General features: G+C 45.7%; 1 protein-coding gene across 1 annotated transcript in view; it reads right to left on the reverse strand.

Moving 5' to 3' along the window:
* Nucleotides 1-23,459, reverse strand: part of LOC137537870 (mucin-2-like) — a 327,684-nt gene that overhangs the window by 86,899 nt on the left and 217,326 nt on the right. Inside the window, exon 3 of the mRNA XM_068259818.1 lies at nucleotides 3,885-3,974. Coding sequence (XP_068115919.1) covers nucleotides 3,885-3,974 — 90 coding nt within the window. The remainder of the gene's footprint in view (nucleotides 1-3,884; nucleotides 3,975-23,459) is intronic.

Raw genomic sequence — 23,459 nt, forward strand, 5'->3', positions numbered from 1 at the left:
CTAGAGGAAGTGGCACCCTTTAGTATTTACTATGATGGCCGGACAGCAGAACAGAACTTTACTTTCCACTCTGCGTAATGTACATGTGGCAGTTACTAACATGCAATATGGGTTGCATGTGTGTGAGGGACAGAGCTGGCGGCATTGGATCTTATACTCTGGAGTACATAGAGGGCTGTGCTGCTGTATAGGTGGTGTAGCTTATAGTAAAGGGTACCACTTCCTCTAGTGCTTCCGTGGGAGGTATGGAAGTAAATGGAATGATCCAACTTTACTTGTGCAGCCTCCCTGGGGGCATTAAATTTAATCCAGAAAATTACTGGTTTTATTGTGGGAGAATGTTTGCGTTTGGAGTGAGTAGTTGGTAAAGATTTTGTTTTTTTTATTGGGGGGGGGGGGGGGGTGACATTGGGCCTTGGGCGGAGAATACTACAAATCCGGCCCTGATTATAATTGATATTATTGTCTCTATGTGTATGAACCTTGCCTGAACTCTCAACTATCCTTTGCCTCACGATTCTGTACTCTGCCTATCTGTCTTGTTGCCGACCCCGGCCTGACCTCAACTCTGCTCTTGCCTTCTGAATCTGTACCTCCGCATATCTGATTGGTGCCGACCTTAGCTATCCTCTGACTACGTACTGTTTGCCGATTTAGTACTGCTGCCTGACCGACCAGTTACTGACCCTGCCTGTACGACCTGTCCTGTTCTGGTGATAGTCCCACTGCCAGGGGCTATCACTTGGGAGTGCTCCTGAGCACCTAAACACGTGTGATCACGCTGATTAAAGTACTGACAGTTCTGTTTTTATCTCTGCATTATTGGTGATTCTGCAGATCACCACATAATCAGATATAGTTTCTGTATTATTAGTGATACTGCAGATCACCAAATAATCAGAATCCTGTCACCAGCTGACACTAACCGTTACAGGATGGCAATGTTTTTAGCCATTGGGGTGAACATGGGTACGAGGTGTATTTATTAAGTGTCTTAATTGTAGGGAAGTATATAATTTGTGTGAAAAGGGGGGGGGGGGGGAAGTAACAGTGCTGCTCAGATACCACTTTTAACTATCTGGAACTAATTTGGATCTGGATACCCCTCTATCCGATCCGGGTCCGATATCTGGATCAAAAATGTTCCAATCCGAATCCGGGTCGGATAGGCAGCGGTACTGGCATGGCGTAGAGCGCCTTTGTCAGAGACAGCAGGTTTTTTGGGCACCTGCTGCTGCTGGATGCAGGCACCTGCTGCTGTGCTGGCTGGATTGGAACAGCAGGGGGGGGGGGGTCTGGGGGAAGGCTTCCTCCAAGCGCAGAACCAGAATCCGCTGCAAGTCCCTCATTTGGCGCACAGGGTCTCCTCCTACAGGAAGGCAGGAACTGAGCCAGCTTCCCCTTCAGCCATGGGTCCAGCATCAGGGTGATCCAGATGTCCTCCCAAGCACGCATCTGCTTCACCCCTGTGCGCTGCCATGGGGAACAGGGCTGCCATCTCTGCTGACCCATCATCTTCTGGCCTGCTGACAGTTCTGTCCTCCTCCTCTGATTCCGGAGCCTCATCTTGCTCTCTCCACCCCCGCACTACTGCAGCTGCACTCCGCTGTGCCCCCTCCTCTTCAAGGTCAGGGACCTCCAACTCCTCCTCCTGCCGCACAGAGGTGGACTGTGAAGGTTGCTGCTGCTGCTCCTGCTGGATCAAGGCTTTCTCTCCCACTTCCAGCAGAGCATCGAGGGCCTTTTCCAGCATGCACAACATGGTCACCCACTCACACAGCAACGCATGGTCCTGGCTGACCATGTTGGTGGCCTCCAGGAAGGGTGCCAGCACCAAGCACACGAGCTGCATTTTTCCCCAATCAGCACTAAGGATGATGTCCAGGAGGTGGGTGGTGCCGGTCCAAGACAAGTTGGCCTCTAGGGTGGCTTTGGCCAGGTAGAGGTTGACAGCCTGCCTCTGTTCAACCAGACGTTCACACATTGCCAGGGTGGAATTCCAGTGTGTTGGAACTTCTATAATGAGCCGGTGCTGTGGGAGGTTCAGCTCCAGCTGCACGGCTTCCAGGGACGCTGTGGCACCACCCGAGCGGCGAAAATGACCCACGGTTTTACTTGCCGCTCCCAAAAGAGTGTCCATCCCCTGGTAGGTGTGCAGGAATTTCTGCACCACCAGGTTCAGGACGTGGGCCAGACAGGGGATGTGGGTGAGGTTTCCCCAGTGGATGGTGGCAACAAGGTTTGCCCCATTGTCGGGCACCATCTCTCCGACTGAGGCCTCTGGGGGTCAGCCAACTCCTCTCCTGCTCTCGGAGCTTGGCCAGGAAGTGGTCTGCCATAAGCTTGTTCTTCTCCAGGGTGACCATCTGCAGCAGCGCTTGGCAGTGGTGGGCCTTCACGATGCTGCTGAGGCGGGGGTGTTTGGCGGCGGATGGAACCGGATCAGAGCTGGAACCTGCTGCGCTTCCCCTGACCCTGCTGCGGGGTGGCACCACCCACTGGGTGATGATGCTGCTGTCCCCTCCACACCCCCTTCCACCAAACTGACCCAGTGCGCGGTGATAGAGAGGTACCGGCCTGTCCCAAATTGGCTTGACCATGAGTCCATGGTCACATGGACACGCGCACCCACCGCATGATCTAGCCCACGCTCCACATTGACCTTCAAAAAACAGTGCAGTGCTGGGATGGCCGTGCATGCAAAGTAGTGCCTCTGGGGATTGGCCAATCCGGCGCTGCGCACTGCAGGAGTGCACGCATCTGGCTCCCCTCCTGCGCAAACAAGCACGGGAGGAGCTGGGAGGACATGGCCCGTGTAAGCAAGCCGTTCAGCTGGCGTATGCAACGGCTGCCAGGAGGCTGAGCCCTGACCCCGAACGACTCACTCAGCAGGGTCTGGTGGTGGTGGCGTTTTAGGCTTGCACGGGAAGCCGTGTAGGGAGCAGAGGAGACCACTGATTAGGACTGGCTGCCTGAACAGGCCTCAGTGTCAGCAGGAGTGGCAAACGGGGTTATGGTGCACTGACCTCTGCAAGGGCCAGCGCCAGCTTCCTTCAGCCTCTTGAACTCCAAATGCTCCGTTTGGTGTTTATAGGCCAGATGGTTGATGAAGTGGAGGGGTTAGACCCTCTGCTCAGCTTCACATGGCATAATTTGCAAGTTACAAACTTGCTATCAAGTGAGGGCAGATGGAAAAACTGCCATATTGGGGATTGCAGTTTGCCCTTACGTCGCTCAGAATGGGATGCTGATGCCGATTTTCTCCCAGTGGTGGTTGGGGCCTGGGGTTGAGTGGTGCAGCTGGTGGTAGTAGTGCCACTGGCAGATGGAGCAGCAGGCTGTGGGTCACGCATTCCATGCCCACTGCTGCTCCTGCCAATCCTTGCAATGTTGATTCTGCGTGCCAGAACCACTGAATCCTCCTCCTCAGAGTCAGAGCTGACATCCCCCTCCGGTCTATGGTAGTCCGGGTCCTTCACCTCATCATCAAGATTAAACTCCTCCTCCTCAAACAACTGCTCCTCCTCCTGCTGAAACATTACCATTCTTCCAAAACCGGGGAAGGACACAAGTAGCACCTCCAACTACAGACCCATTTCTCTCCTCAATGGGGATACAATGTTGTATGCAAAAATAATTGCCGCCAGACTTCTCAATATATTACCTGGTATCATTGGGAAAGAACAAGTAGGGTTTACTAAAGGCAGACAAACAAGTGATGGGACAAGAAGATTTATTCATATTCTTCGATACACTGAAATAAACAAAGTGCCTTCTCTGTATCTATCTTTAGATGCAGAGAAGGCATTTGACAGGGTAGAAATGTGCTTTAAGTGCTGTAATTATATATACTTTGTTGTGTACATATATACTGGGTGTCTTACCTATTTCAGGAAATAAGCTTCTCTGCTTCCTGATAACTGCTTTCTCCTCCATAAACTCATTTTCTGATTTGTAGCATTGGCGTGGTTGATCTGTAAATAAAAAGCACTACTTTTATTTTAGTTTCTTTTACCATTTATTTGGTGGGAAGAGTTTACTTGGTACCCATCTGTGCTTTAGAAAAAGAAGTGGGCGGTGAGAAGATGGACAGGGAACACCTGGAGGAAGTGAGAGAAGCACGGTACAGTATTTTCTGGCGTATAAGACTACTTTTTAACACTTAAAAATCATCTGAAAAGTCAGGGGTCATCTTATACGCCGGGTGTCATTGATGTCGGGTGATGCGCCCTATCCTGTTACCGACTCTCAGATCTCACTGCTGAAGACTGTAGTGAAGCAGCGCAGGCGCACATGTGCAAGATCTGAGAGGCAGAGAAGGAGGTAAATAGGATACAAGGGTGGGCCACAAGGGTGAAAGAGGTGTGTTTTATTTATTTTTTTATTTGGTGTGCGTTGGAAGGGGGGGGGGGTAGTCTTATATGGCGAGTATATCCCAAACTGTATATTTTAACCGGAAAAGTTGGGGGGTCGTCTTATACGCCCAGTCGTCTTAAACACCGGAATATACAGTATTACCATTACAGATGGTCAAAGATATGCAAAATGTAAAATATGCTTGAGTGTAAATTACATGCAAAACCCATGCAGCCTGGACATAAGCCCATCAACATTTTCTGGAATCACGTTTTATTAGCCTAGTTCCAAGTTACATACTTGCATGAAACATTCATGCAGGCTGGGATAATTTGCATCTTATTAACTTTCACAAATTACCATCTAGCTCTATGCAAAGGCTTGGGTGGAGATGGATGTGGGAATGATGGCTACACTCAGCAGAGAGGAGGCCATACACCCATGGTTTGCTTTAAGGCAGGGCAACAAAGACCATGGCCTAGGGCACCAGAAAGCAAGGGATGGGCAGCAGACTGGCAAACATGAAAACCGCAGTGCTCATAGACCCGGTCAATGGCTGCCCTGCTTTCTCTGCACACCTGGTGCCCCGGTGTGCACTCCCAATCCTGTGCTTCCCCAGACCACTATGCAAAATAACTGGTGCAGTGGTAACCATGCTTATCTCACCTCTTCTGGGCAACTCCAAGGATGTCAATGCTCTCACCACTCAATTCTTGCTCTAGTGCCCAGGATCCCTACTTTGTCATGCTGCAGGAGGCTCTACCTATGAGGATATGCTGGGCATTAGAAAAAGAAGTGGGCGGTGAGAAGATGGACAGGGAACACCTGGAGGAAGTGAGAGAAGCACGGTTACTGCTGCAAATATACTCTGCTGAATATACTGGGCTGGGTGAGCACAGGATGGGGAAGGGGGAACAGTGGATCACAGCACAGGAAGGAGCACAGCACAAGATGGGAGGGAGTGCAGCACAGATGGGTCTAGCACACAGGATGGGAGGAGCACAGGGTGAGGAGGCTTTGGTGACAATGGACCTTGGGTGGTAATATGTTTCAATCCGGCCCTGAACACACCCTGCTGAAAACAGCATCCTGTACACTAGGCAGGCATGCTCCTGTTGCACTTAATTCAGTTAGATGATTGATACAAACTTCCAAAAGAGTACATTGTTCAAGAAACAGAAAGATCAGTAGGAATCCAGATACCAGAAGTGCATTTGGGATACACTCAACAGCCAGAGAAATCCAGGATTTCCTTTTTTTCTACAGGGTACATACAGCTATGGCCTGCTCTATGGTGAGTATGTATGACCATTAAATATACAGTATGTTCTTTCATGGGTCATATGATAATATGAGTGGAAGTGAAGTACTGTTTTAAGCTGTTGAAATATACATCAGCTTTAGTTTTGGAATTAATTAGTGTTATTAACCCATTTAGAAATATTTTTATTACAAACATTTTATTAGAGCTCTATATTCCATAATGCTTTTATAAATGCTAAGAATGAATCTGATGCATCTGGAAAACTGTCAGTTGCAAAGATGCATAAAATAAAAAAATAAAAAGACATAGAACACACACAGAAATTGGCTGTAAAACAGTAATCATTCCAGTAAAATGAAAAGCCATTGGCCTAGGCATCAATAAAATTGAATCTCATGCCTTTGGCTGGGGTAGGGGGTAGAAGGTGTCTAGATAGAGCTTCTTCTCACTGTTATGGACAAGCTAATGTATGTCTATGCTGGGAACAGGAGGCTGTGGTGTCCCTAGGAGTTTGAAATGACATCCCTTTAAAATTGATGTGTGTTTCAAATACCCTACCTCCTTTGCTCCTCTCTTTGTTCTTTGTTATTTAAAATAATAAGGGCCTGAGCCCACTAAATGCAGTTGTCTCCGCTTCTGTCCGCTTTTCAGCATCTGTAACATTAATGTGTAACTGAAAAGTGGACACAACTGCGTCAGTGGGCTCAGACCTTAAAGGGGTTCTTTCGTGAAAAAAGTATGCAGTTAAAAAATGTGACAGATGACAGGTTTTGGGCCAGTCCATCTTTTTAAAGCTGGCCACTAACGGTCCAATTTCTAGCGAAAAATCGTTCGAGCGATCAGAAATTCTGATCAGATTGGTTGTAAATAATCTCCATTGATGGACATAATCGATTATGAATGAGTGAAAAAAATGTCGCCCGAATGAATTTTCGTCGACCGAAAATTTGGATTTTCTTGGTTGTCGTGATAGATAGGAAGCAATGATTGGTTAGTTGATGGTGTAGTGAATGATTTTTCGTCCGATCAGAATTTCTGATCGCTCAAACGATTTTTCGCTAGAAATTGGAACGTTAGTGGCCAGCTTAAGGGGGATTCTCAGGGCTTTCTTTGTTTTCAACAGCATTTCCTGAACAGCAGCTTAACTGCCAAAATAGCAAGATACCAGCCGGCCTCCCTAATCACTTGCACACTATTATGTCAGTTCGATTTTGCAACTGTTTTTCAGGAAATGCTGTTGAAAACAAAGAAAGCCCTGAGAATCCCCCTTAAAAAGATGGACTGGCCCAAAACCTGTCATCTGTCACATTTTTTAACTGCCTACTTTTTTCGCGAAAGAACCCCTTTAAGAGTCTATCTGCTAAAGAGGAACTATAGTGAAAAGAACGTAAGAAATAAAATTGTTTAAGTATTTACAGTATTTTATACATTATTTACTTAGTGTTGGCTCATTGTAAAATATTACCTCTCCCTGATGATTTTGAGCTGAAATTTACAAATTTACATAATTTTGTGTTTCTGTAATTAGGGACCCGAATTTTGCCACTACGACTAGATTTTGCTATTTCATAATTGCCAAATGAACTGTAATTCGTAATTCCTTAAGTGTAATTTCAGTAATTTTGAGTTTCGCAGCAAATTCACGTTTAACGTGAAATTTCATAATTTTGTGTTTTCAATAGAAAAAAAAAAGTTATTTTAAATGAACGTAAGTTTGTTTCTAATAGTAATTATGCAAATTTAAGTAATTACTGAACTGAGGAAAGTCACTCATTTGATTGCAATTACTGATAATGCAAAGGTCCCTGCACGTGCTGTCACTTAAAATGTATCGGGAGGCTCTACCTGCAGCCACTTCTAAGACAGGTGCTCTTTGACAAGGTGCACTTAACAGTCATGCATGCTGAGACACTTGGTTTTGGGCCTTGCAATATTTGATAATGCAAAGGTCCCTGCATGAGCTATCACTTTAAAATGTATCAGGAGGCTCGACTGGAACACAATTTTGAGAACGGCTGAATTTCCACGTTAAACATAAATCGGAATTACGAAATTTCTCAAAATTATGAATATCCGATTGTAATATGTTGAATGTTTTGAGATTTTAATCAAATGATATAAAATATTTGATGACTTGATTTCTGCACTTGGCTAAGGGCCCATGCCATTTACAGAGTTAAGATATTGGATATGATGTCATGAGATTGAGATATCAAAGCTATAATTTAATATAGTGATAATTATACAATATTGGTTAATGGATATACAGTTAGTATATAACTTGGTTTTTCAGTAGTTAGCTGAGCTTGGCATGTGTCTTCCCTTGTGGGAGTTAAGGTCACAAGGTTATTCCAGAATAGATCTATGGCCAAGCAAGCCTCAAGTTACGGGAATTCTCTCCCTGGTTACTACATAGATAGGTGGTGGTTGTTATGTGACGTAGCCCAACCCTAAATTATTCTAAGCTAAGAGAAAGGCTTCGCTCATGATATAACCATATGTAGTAGACCTCAAGGATTACATCATAGCATTATTGCTGATCCAATTAAAGAGGCGGATGCTATTTAAAATAGTAGGAGGAATATATGGAAATGTATAATGACATGTCCTAACAAGGAATGTACCTAGTGTCAGATAAGGCAAGATTGTATCATCTGTTGTGTATATAAGAACCAACTGGTAGGTTTGGACAAAATCTCACTCTCACTCACTCTCTCATTCTCATACACACACTCATACATACCGTTACTCATCCTCTTTACATATTCAGATATACTTATGCTCAAATAGAAGACTACTACAATCAATAGATTTCATATACAAATTACATAGCAATTTACTCATTCTGTTTTTTTATATCTTTTGTAACTGATTTCTGATGTACAAAGAACTATGCCTTATTGAATATTGAACATCTACGAAGATTCAATAATGATTAATTAAAATCCACTTCCACATTTTACGATCTCCTGAGGACTTTGTTTTTAAAGGAACAATCTATCTTTCAAATCCCATTTTTATATTTTACCGATTACGGCCATAATAGTCCATGCTAATAAAATTATTTTTGTCTGTAACAAGACTATTATCATTAAGGTAAGGCACATCACTTTTTCCAATTGTATTTCTGTTTTTAACTGTTTTATCCAAGTTGGGCACCTCTTTTCCCTATTTTTCCTATAGTAGGGGTCTACACAGACGCAACATGATATTAACCACTTAACGACCAACGTCCGCCGATAGGCGGACGCAGGTCGCAGTGGTGTTTCCATGGAAACGGCCGCCCGTTCCATGTCAGTTCACGGAGGGTGTGTCCGTGAACAGCCTGCGAGCCTCCGATCGCGGCTCGCAGGCTAAATGTAAACACGCGGGGAAGAAATCCCCGGTGTTTACATCATACGGCGCAGTAGCGTCGTTGAGGAGATCGGCGATCCCCGGCCTCTGATTGGCCGGGGATCGCCGGCATCTGATAGGCTGAAGCCTATCAGAGGTGGCGCAGGACGGATTGCCGTCCTGTGCCGCCCACAGCAAGCAGGGGAGGGAGGGAAGGAGAGGGAGGGCAGAATAGCGCTGCGGAGGGGGGCTCTAAGGAGCCCCCCCCACTCAGCCACACAGCGTGGCTGCGATCAAACCACCCCCCCAGCAGGACATCCCCCTAGTGGGGAAAAAGGGGGGGGGGGTCTGGTCGCCCCTGCGTGAAATCTGATCTGTGCTGGGGGCTGAAGAGCCCACGCAGCACAGATCTGTGCAAAATGCTGTGGTCCTTATGTGGTTAAGTCATTGTGGTGGCCTGTCATTTTTATTAACCACCTGAGCGGTCTGGACGAGCTCAGCTCGTCCAACACCGCCGGAGGCTGCCGCTCAGGCCCTGCTGGGCCGATTTTAATGAAATAAAAAGCAGCACACGCAGCCGGCACTTTGCCAGCCGCGTGTGCTACCTGATCGCCGCTGTAGCGCGGCGATCCGCCGCGTGCAGCGGCGATCCGCCGCGTGCAGCGGCGAAAGAGGGTCCCCCCAGCCGCCCGAGCCCAGCGTAGCCGGAACAAACAGTTCTGGCCAGCGCTAAGGGCTGGATCGGAGGCGGCTGACGTCAGGACGTCGGCTGACGTCCATGACGTCACTCCGCTCGTCGCCATGGTGACGAGGTAAGCGAAACACGGAAGGCCGCTCATTGCGGCCTTCCGTGTTACTTCTGGCCGCCGGAGGCGATCAGAAGAACGCATCCGGAGCGCCCTCTTGTGGGCTCTCATGCAGCCAACTTTCAGTTGGCTGCATGGAATAGTTTTTTTTTTATTTAAAAAAAACCCTCCCGCAGCCGCCCTGGCGATCTTATCAGAACGCCAGGGTGGTTAAGGAGAACGGCCACTTCCGAGACGAGTCGGGTTTATTGTCTCCACCTGCTTCCTGTGGTCGGATGCCCCAATGCAACCCACCTTTGTGAGTAGCCATCATATTCTATATAACTTGCTGCTCAATTTATTTGACATACCGATACTATGCTCCTGTTTTTGTCTCCTGTGCTTTTTTCTCTTCAGTGTCTCAAGACACCCCACCATTGCATGTTTTCACTTACAGCATCACCTGATAACCAATTCAACAGGTGGTCCCATTATACATATTACCTGTGGACACCTAACACTAACCACCCTTCCTGCTACATTATTACCTAACACCAACCCCTAGAACTCCTCTATATTATAGCCCAACCCCATTCCTATCCCCTCACACTAACCTACTGCCACCATCATTATGCGAGTTTGATTACAATGTAGCCAAACGCATTACAGTTTATTATGCCTCTTCCAGCTATGTGATGTTTGGTGCCAGTGTAGCTGAACCAAGGTAACCCCTCCCACACTCAGTGCACCAAAGCTGCAAATTAATACTGTGATTTACGGTTTTGCTCTGCTGAGGAGGATGGGGTAAGCCTCTGTAAGATCAACCCCCCCCCCCACCCCCACCCCCGTGGTAAGTACCAACTAGTGGCATTTTTTTTCACTACAGGTATACTTTAAGGCCTCTGTCTAACCGAATGCCGTGCTGGAACAATGTCATCCTTTGGCTGAGTGTGGTCATGCCACTTAGGGTGAAGACTAGTGTTGGTCTAATAGCTTCCTGTTCGATTTGCTGGCTATTTGGTTGAAATTCTTCATGTTGGCGAATCCTCAAACTATTTTTTTTCCCAAAGTGTATTAAAGAGTTTAATAGCAAATATGTTAGAATCAACAAATTTGTTTAGTATGTTAAAGTGGACCTAACCTCTTGCTCAGGAGACACAGAGAGAAAGAGAAACAGAGAAATCCACCTTGTGTGCGTTTACAGACCTGCCTGTCTAATTCTACTTTTTCTGCAAGTAATCAGAAAGTGCAGATTAGGGCTGTCAGCTCTGTCTGAATCAACTGTGCCGACTGTGCTGAGGTTCTGTGCTAATATGTAAATACAGGAGGTTAACCCTTTCTGTTCTCCTAGGAAACCAGGAAGTAAACACTATAGGCACTCTGTTGGAGTTCTATAAGCTGTAACAAAGAATTGTTTTTCTTTAAGGCTGGTTTCACAGTGGGCCGTTAAAGTCCCACGTTACAGCAGCCAGTAACGCAGCCTAACTCACAGCAAGGATAAATCAATGGGCTGTTCACAGTGCCCACGTTGCGTTACATAGTAACGCAGCACGTTTAAACAAAGTGCTGCATGCTGTACATTATACTAGGATAAGCCAAGTTAGACTGTTTGCACATGTTCAGTAATGTTGGAGGAGGAGGTCTCCCCTCCTCCTCTGCGGCCAGCCACATGGCTAATTAATATTCACTGCACTGTGGTGACTCATGGTAGGACTGTAGTGATGTCTGGATCATGAACGAATCGTTCGAATCATTCGGATCATCACAATAAAAGATTCAGTTCACAGTGGATGTCTGTCTGGAAGAAACAAGAACATACAGAATGTACAGTGCAGGGAAAGTCCTGTCCTGCTAGTCATTTCACCCAGTCTGCTTAACTAGTAAAATGATTCAAATGATTTGGTTCAAAGATCCGGATCTTTTCAATGATCTGATTCAAATGATCCGAATCCTTAAAAAGATCCGGACTTCCTATCACTAACCTGGAGCGGCTGCTTTGAGAGCTGCATAACGCGGCTCAATCTGACGTCCAACTTCAACACCACCATGTGTTGCGTTAGGGGCACGTTATGCGACCATAACGTCCCCTAAAACGCAACGTCTTGGTGTGTAAGTAGCATAAAGGTTATTATGCTGTTGATTATCTTTTAGAGACGAAAATAATTTCTGAGTTTAAGTCCGCTTTAAGGAGAACAGGTGGATTTTTTTTGCCCCCAAAGAGACTGTCATTTTTGATAGAAACTATCTTAAATTTACAATAGGTAAAAAAAAAATTTCAGTGCAGTTAAATGACAGATGAATGTATCCATCCATTGATAGTAAAAATGTCATATATTGCCAGAAAGAGCAGTGGATTTCCTGCCTGTGTGTGGAACTGACAAAAAGTCAACCCCGGGACACAGTGGCAAGGCTTTTGCCAGGGATTGTGGTACAACTGCAATATTGCAGTGTAAGGATCCCTGCTAAATATGCCTATTTGTAATGATAAAAAAAAAAATTGAACAATGATGTGGGGGGTCTCCCCTCCCAAGCCTCTAAGCCCATGATAACCATGCAGTCTGGTATTGCCAGAATGTCCTCACCCTGAACTATCATGATCCATGGTATGGGAGGGCTCTGGAAGAGAGGGGTGGCAAAGCCTCCCCCTCTCTCCCAGAGCACTTGGCCATACCATGGACAAGGTGCTCTTCCCCACCTTTCGTGGCCAGGAGGAGATGGGGGTCAAGGCTCCGGGGGAGTTCTTGGTGGTATCTGGCAATTTAAAATCAACATTTTGAACCATGTACAAGGAAATAATTGTCCAGGATCCATAAGCACATTAGTAATAGAGATGGTAAAAACAGTTCAAAAAATCAGTAAGTTGAAGAAGTAAGTTACATAAAAATCACATTACTATCTGCCCAGAGTGCCATTCAGATCAGGGTATCCGAATTTTGTAAAGCCTATCCATACGATTAGCTAATAAAACGGCAATCTTCTTAAATGGATATACTGTATCTCTTGAAGCTTATGGGTTAAAGCATGGGGACAGATGGATAGGCACTTCAACTCCTTAGCTATGAGGGCTTTGGCCACATTATAACACTGAACACTCACTATTATTTTTAACATAGCTAGTAAATTTGGGGATTATCACATTTATAGGGGCTTTGCTATTAAAGTGGACCCAAACTAAAAATACAAGATTTCAGAAATGAAATCTATTTTCTAAATTATAATAATAAATAGCAGCCTTTTTTCAGCTGCATGATGACAAATATAAAATATTTTACATTTATTGGAGAAACCCCTCCCTTCCTTTCAAATTGCCGGAACCGAATCCGGCAAACTGGTGAAGTAAATGGTGTCCAGCAAATCAGGAATTGCTAATGGCTGCCCCATGTATAACCCTAGTTATGAAAAGAGAAGGGTGAAAAGCATGCGCTGAAATGCTCATAGGCTTGAAGGAGTGTTTATTTATCTTTGTATGTGTCAGAGTGGTGCAACTAAATATTTTGAATTAAAAAAAATGTTTGGTTTGGGTCCGCTTTAACTGTTAAAGTCAGCGGTTTTCTTCAATGCTTTCGGCTGAATTTGTGCCTTCGAATAACGTTTTTTTCGGGACAGCAAGTTCAGGTCGAATATAGGAACAACTCGAATTTGAATACAAACACTAAAAACTATTATACAGACCAGATTTCAGGTCATAATTGCAAATTCTGGTCTGGAAACTAGCAAGCTGAAATTTGAAATGTTTCACTAGCTTGATTAACTAAGCTTATTATTTGAGGAAAACTCAAGGTATGTGTGCTTAGATAGTGTTAGCAGAAGCGTATCTTGCAGGGTGCAAGTAGAGCACCTGCCATAGGTGCCCCTTGTCACCCCTCCCAGGGAGTGCATCAGGGAGGAGTGAATGGGAAAGTTTTGGCAGCGGTGACTCTTCCCTCCCTCCCTCCCAGCAAGGTCTGTCTGTCTGCCTACCCACTGCATAAGTACCTGCCGTTCACCTTCAGTCCCCATACACATATTTTGTCCTGCCGGGAAAAGAAGATAGAAGTAATAGTTAGCCAGATGTGCCCATCATGACATCAGCATTCCTGTCTCTCCCCTGAACTGTGGCTTTGCTTCCTGCCATGCTGACATGTACAAAAGATATTACACGGTGGTTGGTAATGTGAAAAAATCATGGTTATATGGGGAGCCATGGAGCTGCTGGAGGAGGAAGGTGCAGCATGGTGCTGTATAAGGAAGGCGCATAGTGCTGCTTGAAAGGCAAGTTGCCTCTCCCCTTCATCGTGGGGACCAGCACTTAGTAATGGTCACAACATTCATTTTCATTCCCCCAGGGCTGTGGAGTCAGAGCAATTTTTGGGTACCTGGAGTCAGAGTCGGAGGTTTCATAAATCGAGGAACTTGAGTCGGAGCAATTTTTGAGTACCTCAAGTCGGAGTTGGAGTCGGTCCTTTCATAAACTAAGGAGTCAGAATTGGATGATTTTTGCACCCACTCCATAGCCATGCAAGGGCTGGGGAGTATGAGTCAGAGTAGAGTCAGAGTAGAGTCGGATCAATTTTGGGTACCTGGAGTCGGAGTCATGTTTTCATAAACGTCAGAGTTGGATGATTTTTGTACCGACTCCACAGAGCTGCATTCCATAGCAGCAGGCTTTCCCACATAATTTCAGTTCTTACAATTCTACAGCAGACACCTGCTTTCAGACACAATTTCAGTTCTTCTAAGACTATCCCAGAACAACTGAAGTTATCCGAGAAAGCAGTGGTCTGCTGTAGAATGGATGGAAATTGTAAGAATTGAAATGTGGAAAAACAGTCAGCGGCCTGCTGTAGAATTGAAACGGTAAATGTGTGTGAGTTGAAAATAAAGACTAAATGAATATCCAAAGCGCTGAGTGATCAAATATCTGCAGCACCACAGTGTACAGAAAAAAATTTCAAATAGTGACCGTCACCAAGGATAAAACCATCAATAGGTCACTCATATCCCTTTAAAACATCGTTTTAATCAAAAGCAATAAAAACAACAACACATGTACAATGACTCACTTCGAGGGTCCTTTTGACAGGGACCCTAGATATAATCACGCATATAGTGTATACCAATACACATCACATAGTCTTATGACCTCTTATCGATTTGCCCAGACTGGGTCACTATTTGAGATTTTTTTCTGTACACTGTGGTGCTGCAGATATTTGATCACTCAGCGCTTTGGATATTCATTTGGCATTTCTGACACCTACTGTGGATACGGTTGTCCGGAGCAGCGGGTGAAATACTCATTGTGGATTAGGAACAGCGCCTGTATTTCATCTTTTAAACGTGAAAATAAAGACTGTTTCCTTTTATTTAGCTGGGGCTTCTTTCAGAATCTTGTAGTTCCCTCTTTTTTCTCCTGGTCCTCATCGTTGATCCGCTGTTCGGCCCGGTAAACTGTGTGACTAAGGTTTAACTAAGTCGTGCACTACTGGGCATACGCTGGCTGCACAGCTCCTTGATCGCACTCCCATAGAGCGTTATGTACACACAGAATTATCCTGGCCACGTGATCAGCCAGTGCAGTAATGTGCATCTTAGCAATGTCTGACACTTTACTGGGCCACTCAACAGATCAAGGATAAAGACCAGGAGGTCAGTTAGGGAACTACTAGACTGGAAAAGGCCCCAGGTATGTAAAAGAACAATACATAAGCAGACATAGGCGGCTCCTATGTCAAAGGCGGAAAATTAGCAGAAAATAGAGTACATATAAGTGTCCTCCGATCCCCCTTATCTGCTCCCTTTCTAGGCCCCAACTAGTACTAGTGTGACCCTTGAAGTTTAAACTGAATATAATAAGCTGCACACATGAGCAGCTGGGTCCATGAGGCCGCTGTGGCAATGCTCTCGGGGGCCCCCTGAATGCGGTGCACTCAGGAGGCAGCCGAAAGTATGGCCACAGTAAAGTAATGGACCCAAACGCACATGTGCACAGCCTTTTATATCTGGTTTAAAAGATCCCAACCAGTACTAAAAGACTTAGAACTGGAGTAAATACAGAGGAACAGAGGATTGGGAGGGAGGGCACAGTACTCATCCAGCATTGTGCACACATGTATGTACTCAATTTCCTGCCATTTGTTCAGCTTGGATGTCCTTTAGGCACACTTTCCACTTGGATTTTAAAAGACCAGTGGGAATCCTCACTAGCACCAGGAAGGATTCTCAATGGCTCTTGGTGGACCAATTATAATTCTTTCTGTTTGTTTGCTAGGGAGGCTTCCCGTGTGTCTTTTGCTATCTAATGGGACCCTACACTTCCATTTTCCATAGGCACGGTTTTCCCTAGATGTGCCTCTAAGTGTGAGGTAAATTAGATTTATGAGAGAGGTCAATGGTAAGCAATAAGTATGGTTGAGTAGTATGGTTAGTGCAAGGTTCAGGGGAGGGTTAAAAATAAGTGTTAAGCATTGGTTATGGGTGTCTGGTAGGTAATTTACAGGATTAAATATTGAAAACATATTTTAGCATAGTTATCTTTTCACCCAAAATGTATCGCACTTAAATACTTACAGTATATCATGTTTCAGTTACTTTTTAAGGGCTGTAGAGGACACCTTAAAGGGAACAGGGGAAAAGCCCACTGGCTGGGTGTCACCTTGGACTTGGCCCTCTCACTCATCCCCCACATCCAAACCATTGCTAGTGCCTGCAACCTCCATTTACAAAACATTTCCAATTCTGCCCCTTCCTTACCCCAGACAGTGACAAACTCCTTGTCCATTCCCTCATCATCGCCCGCCTGGACTATTGCAACAACCTCCTGTCAGGCCTCCCTCTGAATCGCATCACCCCCTCCCCCCACAATCCATAATGAACATATCAGCCAGACTAATCTACTCCACAAACTGTTCTGTCTCCACAACTTCCCTATGCAAATCACCTTGCTGGCCTCTGATTCCCTACAGAATAAGCTTCAAGATTCTATGTCTGGCCCACTAATATAAACACAAATCCTGTCCAACATACATCTCTGACCTGGTCAGCAGATACACACCTGGGCACCCACTTCACTCCTCCGATGACCTCCTAACCACCCCACGCATCTTGCACTCCCATGCACGATTACAAGACTTCACTGGAGCTGCCTTCATTCTATGGAACACTCTCCCACTGCCCATCAGGCTTGCCCCCACCTTCAAACAAGCCCTCAAAACTCACCTCTTCAGCGAGGCCTACACCACCTCGCAGCTGCCCTCTCTCTGCCGAGAACCACTCAATGCAGCCTCCCCTACTTTCCTGTCACCACTACCTTCCCCTAGATTTTAAGCATTTGGCATGCCCTCCCTACTAGAGATGGCCCGAACTCCGATTTTCGGTTCGCAAAAGCAGGTTTGCGAACTTCCGCAAAAAGTTTGGTCTGCGCGAACTTCCGCGAACCCGCAATAGACTTCAATGGGGAGGCGATCTTTGAAAACTAGAAACACTTATGCTGGCCACAAAAGTGATGGAAAAGATGTTTCAAGAGGTCTAACACCTGGAGGGGGGCATGGCGGAGTGGGATACATGCCAAAAGTCCCGGGGGGAAAATCTGGATTTGATGCAGAGCAGCGTTTTAAGGGCAGAAATCACATTGAATGCTAAATTGCAAGCCTAAAGTGCTTTAAAACATCTTGCATGTGTATATATCAATCAGGGAGTGTAAATAGAGTACTGCTTCACACTGACACATCAAACTCACTGTGTAACGCACCGCGAACAGCTGTTGGCTGTAGTGATGGCCATGCTGGACTGTTGCGCGCCATGGCCAGTTTGCTCATCCTCACTCAGTGATGTCAGGTAATGTCTGACTGCCTTATCAACTTTTCATGGTTCTTTCTATAACATAGTTAAAGCTTACATCTATTTTTTTAAATTACTTTTTTTTGCTAGCTTTTCACTGCTTGTAACGAGAATCTGTTATAGAGGGCAAGTCTGCCATTGCGAGTGACCACGGATAATGGCCGGGGAATCCTGGTTCGATTCCGGTCCGGAGTGGGAGACTAAGAAACGGCTACCACCACCACACATCCAAGGAAAGCAGCAGGCACGCTGTGGGCAAAGGAGCAGGAACGGCTAACACACACATCCAAGGCAGGCAGCAGGCATGGCCTGCACGTCCAGAGTATTACAATGTGCACCTGTCACACACAGAAAGATAAAGGACAAGCAGAGTGACTCTGTGTGCACTCACGTAGGTAGGTGGGTGCACTATGAACAACAGGCAGGTAGGTATATGCAGTGATGAGTATTACAATGTGCACCTGTCACACACAGATACCGGACAGGCAAAGTGACTCTGCGTGCACTCACGTAGGTAGGTAGGTGCACTATGAACAACAGGCAGGTAGGTATATGCAGTGATGAGTATTACAATGTGCACCTGTCACACACAGACAGATACCGGACAGGCAGATTGCCTCTGTGTGCACTCACGTAGGTAGGTGGGTGCACTGTGAACAACAGGTAGGTAGGTAGGTATATGCAGTAATGGGTATTACAATGTGCACCTGTCACACACACAGGTAGTCACTGAATGTGCTGGGCCTGGCAATGGCACACACACAGTATGAATTATCAAGGCTGTCTAAGCAACACAAGGGTCAGTGGACACACAGAAAAAAAAATAGATCACAAGAACAAGATTAGCTCTCAAAAGAGCTGTTGTGGGGTGCTTTTTTTAGCAATAAGAATCAGCAAGGAGCAAGCTAAGAAGCCTACAAGAGCCTAATCTTTCCCTATGAGAGAGTCTGCAGCAGCTTTCCCTTCTCTCACTATTGCAGGCTCACGAGTGAGTATAATGGCCGGTGCTGCCTGCCTTTTATAAGGGGGGGGGGAGTGGCTCCAGGAGGGAGTGTAGCCTGATTGGCTACAATGTGCCTGCTGACTGTGATGTAGAGGGTCAAAGTTGACCCTAATGGTGCACTATGGGGGCGCACCGAACTTCCGGAAAAGTTTGCGGTTCTCCGTGATCGGAGGAAGTTCGCCGGGAACCGTTCGGGACATCTCTACTCCCTACTTGTGCATCATACTTGATTTTGCACACTACCCACAGAATAATGTGAAATTAAACTATCAGGACTACTACTTCAGTGTATAATTTGGCATTGTGTATCTTACTGCTTATTACCTGTATTGTTTTGTCAGTGACCCCTGTTTATGGCCTCAATTCACTAATCTTATCTCCTGTCTTTAATAACTTAACCATGGTGATAAGGCATGTAGTATTCAGGAAACATTTTACCTCAGGCAGACCTAAAGTTAACTCTTCTGTCTTTAAGTTTAGGTGAGATCTCTAAAGTTAACTCTTCAATCCTGAAAATAACTAGGAGGTAACTTAACTACAGAAGAGGTAACTTAAGGATTGAACAGATAAAATAACTCTCTCACTGTGTGGAGGTAAGTTTTCTCTTGCCTTTTTATCTCCAGCATGATCTTAGTGAATTGAGGCCAAAGGCCTCAATTCACTAAACTTATCTCCTGTCTTTAATAACGTTTCCAGAGTTATCACCATGGTGATAAGGCATGTAGTATTCAGGAAACATTTTACCTCAGGCAAACCTAAAGTTAACTCTTCTGTCTTAAAGTTAACTTGTCAATCCTTAAAATAACGCCAGAGTTCTAAAGTTAAAGGCAGGCTGTTAACTGCGTGTGAAAATAACAACAGAGGAGATAACTTAAGGAATGAAGGAATTAAGAGATAAGATAACTCTCTCACTGTGTGGTGGTAAGTTTTCTTTTGCCTTATTATCTCCAGCATGATCTTAGTGAATTGAGGCCATTGTCTGTAACTTTATAATTGTCCAGAGCAGCAATATAAGTTGGTGCTATATAAATCCAAAAAATAATAACAATAAACGGGAATTTAGCCAGATAAGTTAGATTAGCTCTTCCAGAATGCACTGCAAACATTCATCTATATATCATCTTATTTTGAAATTAATGCAATACATGTTTATTTAAACTGGTCATACAAGCATCAATTATTCTGATCATTTTTGCCCCGGAAAATCCTTCAGTCAGAGCCAGTCGGTGCAGGTGAAGTCCAGCTGCATGCTCCATAAGCCTGGAGGGGGCTGGAGGAAGCCCCAGGTATGTATATATTTTTTTTCTTCCCCACTATTTCAGGTTTACTTGAAAGTTATTTTAAACTGAAGATGAAAATTATCCCCTAAGAGAAAAGAGTTGAATAAATGAATTGAATCTGCAATTTTCTCCCAGGAGATAAGTGCCAAAAAGTAGGTTAAAAAGTACTGTCAAAATTATGTCATGCTTGCTGGTGGCTTAAAGGGAATCTGTAATGTAAAAAAATCCCTCTGGGGGATACTTACCTTGGGAGGAGGAAACCTCTGGATCCTAATGAGGCTTCCCCTGTCCTCCTCCATCCCTCCGTTCAAGTGCCAGGGTCTGCCGAAGTGCAGCGAGGTAAATATTTATCAACCGCTATCCTGCGCAAGTGAACTAGCCACTTTTCATCCGGGTTAAGGGGGAAATAGCCGAACCCAATCGATCAGCTCTGCTGTGCAGGTTTGAGTCCTTTTGCGACTGCAGTAGAGCGGGTACAATCTAGCTTGGCTATTTCTGCCTAGCCCGAAGGAAGAGCCACTACTGTGCCTGCGCTGGATCCCGGAGAGATAATTTAATCAAATCTTGTCAAGCTTGTCGGGGGAGGATTCGTGGGAGCCAGCGCTGGATTCCCTGAAGCTACAGGGGAGGGGGAAGCCTCATTGGGACCCTTAAACTTCCCCCTCCCAAAGTAAGTATCCCAGAGAGGTTTTTTTTTATTTTATTTTTTATTAAGTACAGAGTCTCTTTAAAAGGCATTTTATTGATAAAGTATAAAAATATCACATAGGAGAAAATTCAACCGCACATTGCGTCGCATACACTGAAGCATACAGTCATGAAAAGTATGCTTCACTGTCACTGTTAAAATGTACTATATACAGTGCATTGGGATGGTGCACGCTGTTAAACCGCCCTGCACCTGCCACACTATAAATATCACATAGATGGTGCATTGCAATGTGGCAAGCTGGTTTAGAACGTGCCCGTTATGCTGCACTGCAATGCATCACTGTGAACCTAGCCTTAAGCCACTAGCAAAACGTACTCAGAATAATTTTGACAGTATGTTTTCACCAACTTTTTGGTATTTTTCAATTGCAGGGTGCTGATTTTTTTTTTTTTTTTTGAACAGAAGGGGATTAATTATCTACTAGGAGAAAACTTAGGAGATAAAGTGAACTGAATAAGGGCCGTTGATTGGTACAAGATAATAATTGAACTTGGGAAGAACAATAAATGCAGAAGGTTGGTAAAACATGTTTGGGAACGGCAGGTTTGTAAGTATGAGTAAAAAGAGAATGTTCCCGCGATCACTGTGTGATGAATTCAGGGTGAATTCTGGATAAAACAAAAAAATCACTCTTTTATAAATCGTCTGTTCCCTAAGTAAGGATTCATGATTCCATGATAAGAATTCAAGCTCTGTAGTTTGCATATTTATACATTAAATTTAGCAAAGTCAACTCTAATAGTTTGGCCATTAAATGTTTATGCTAAGACAACTTGGTGCACCATTTATGTGAGGGGGAAGGCTGATAGGTGACGGCAGCGTAATGACGAGGAACGCTTGAAACTCCGGCCCTCTCCGCCTCCAGGAAGTGACAGTGACACCTCACGCGGCTGCGGTTTTGAGAGTGTGAGTTTCCTGCTGGTGAGGAGTGCAAAAGAGGCTTGGTTCCGTGGGCATTGAGGTGCTCTAAATCTGCGCGAGACTGGTGCGATTGGCCAGGCATAGGGGTGAGGATATACCGCGGGGGAGAACCAGGGGGAAGAGCAGTGGTAATTCACAGGCTGCAGACATCTGAGGCTTCATGGAGTAGAGATCAAAGGAGTCATCTGGGGGTACAGTGGAGATGGTGGAGGTACTTGCTGAGATACCAGGAGCGGATGGTGTTGCTGCAATTGAAAATGTGGTTGCTCAAGAGCCTGCCAGGAAAAGGATGACTAGAGCTGAGCCAGAACAAGAGGAGGAGGTGGACTGGCGTGAGCGGGTGAGATCTTTGCCTACATTAGCAGATATGGAAAAATCAACTGAACGTTTGGAAAGATCATTCCATAGAGAAATTGTAGAATTTAAAGGTGATGTTGCAAATATTGGTCAGAGAGTGGCAGCAGTGGAAATAAGGAGGGAGGAGGTGGAGCAGGCTGTTGCTAATTTATCTGCAAAAGATAGCTTGCAAGATGAACAATATGATTTACTGCTGACCCAGTTAGACGATTTTGAAAATCGAAATAGCAGGCAAAACATTAGACCGAAGGGTCTCTCGGAATCTGTTGATGCGTCGGATTTAAAAAAGGTGGTCTTGAAGATTTTTAACACCCTTTTGCAAACAGATAGACTGATTGAGATTGACAGAGTGCATAGATCTTTGGGGCCTAAGAAAACTGATCCCAAAAGACCAAGAAATGTGATCTGCAGATTATTGCGTTTCTCTGACAGAGAGGAGATATTGCACAGGGCCAGAGATGAAGGTCTATTGGACATGGATGCAAGTGTGATTAATTTGTTTCCTGATCGGTCTTGGAAAACTTTGGCTATTTGGAGGACAGTGAAACTAGTATTGGAGGAGTTTAAAAGGGTGGGTGCAACATATAAATGGGGTTTTCCGTTTAGTTTACCGTATTTTCCGCCGTATAAGACGCACTTTTTCTCCCCCAAAAATGGGGAGAAAAAGTCCCTGCGTCTTATACGGCAAAGGCAGGGAATCCCCAACTTGCGAACGCCCGCCGATATAAACCGCCGACCCGCCGCCATTGGGGATTCCCTGCCTGTGTGGGCGATCACTGTGGCTGGCTCCCCCGCGTGCCTCAGCTTTTCCCCTCTATTTTTCTCCTGCTCCCCTCCATGTGCGCACATCCCACCTCCTCCCCCCCCCTTGTCTCCGAGATGCCCACCGTAAATCCTTCCCCCCTCCGGATCTGCAGCTGTAGCGGCTTACCTGATACATGCCGCTGCGAAGTCTGCAGACACCCGGCTACTCCATATGTTTCCTCTACTGCGCGGCTTGTACTGATTGCGTCATCAGTAGCCGCGCAGTAGAGGAAACATATGGAGTAGCCGGGTGTCTGCAGACTTCGCGGCGGCATGTATCAGGTAAGCCGCTACAGCTGCAGACCCGGAGGTCGGAAGGATTTACGGTGGGCATCTCGGAGACAAGGGGGGGGGAGGAGGTGGGCATCTCGGAGACACGGGGAGGTGGGCATCTCGGAGACACGGGGGGAGGCGCGCATCTCGGAGACACAGGGGCATATCGGAGATACGGGGGGAGGTGGGCATATTGGAGACACGGGGGGCATATCTGAGACACGGGGGAGGTGGGCACATGGAGGGGGGCAGGCGGAAAATAGAGGGGGAGAACTGAGGCAGTCAAAGAAGGACATGTGGGGGAGCCAGGACACATGGGGACAGGACACATGGAGGGAGGACACATGAGGACACATGGAGACAGGACACAGGAGGACACATGGAGACAGGACACAGGAGGACACATGGGGAGAAGGGGCACACAGGACACATGGGGAAGAGGACACATGTGGAAGATGGCGCACACAGAAGGGAGACATGGGGCACACAGAAGGATAGATGGGGCACACAGGTGGCGAGATAAGGTACACAGGAGGACACAACATGTACAAAG

The sequence above is a fragment of the Hyperolius riggenbachi genome, chromosome 11 (assembly GCF_040937935.1).
Source record: "Hyperolius riggenbachi isolate aHypRig1 chromosome 11, aHypRig1.pri, whole genome shotgun sequence".
Taxonomy (NCBI): domain Eukaryota; kingdom Metazoa; phylum Chordata; class Amphibia; order Anura; family Hyperoliidae; genus Hyperolius; species Hyperolius riggenbachi.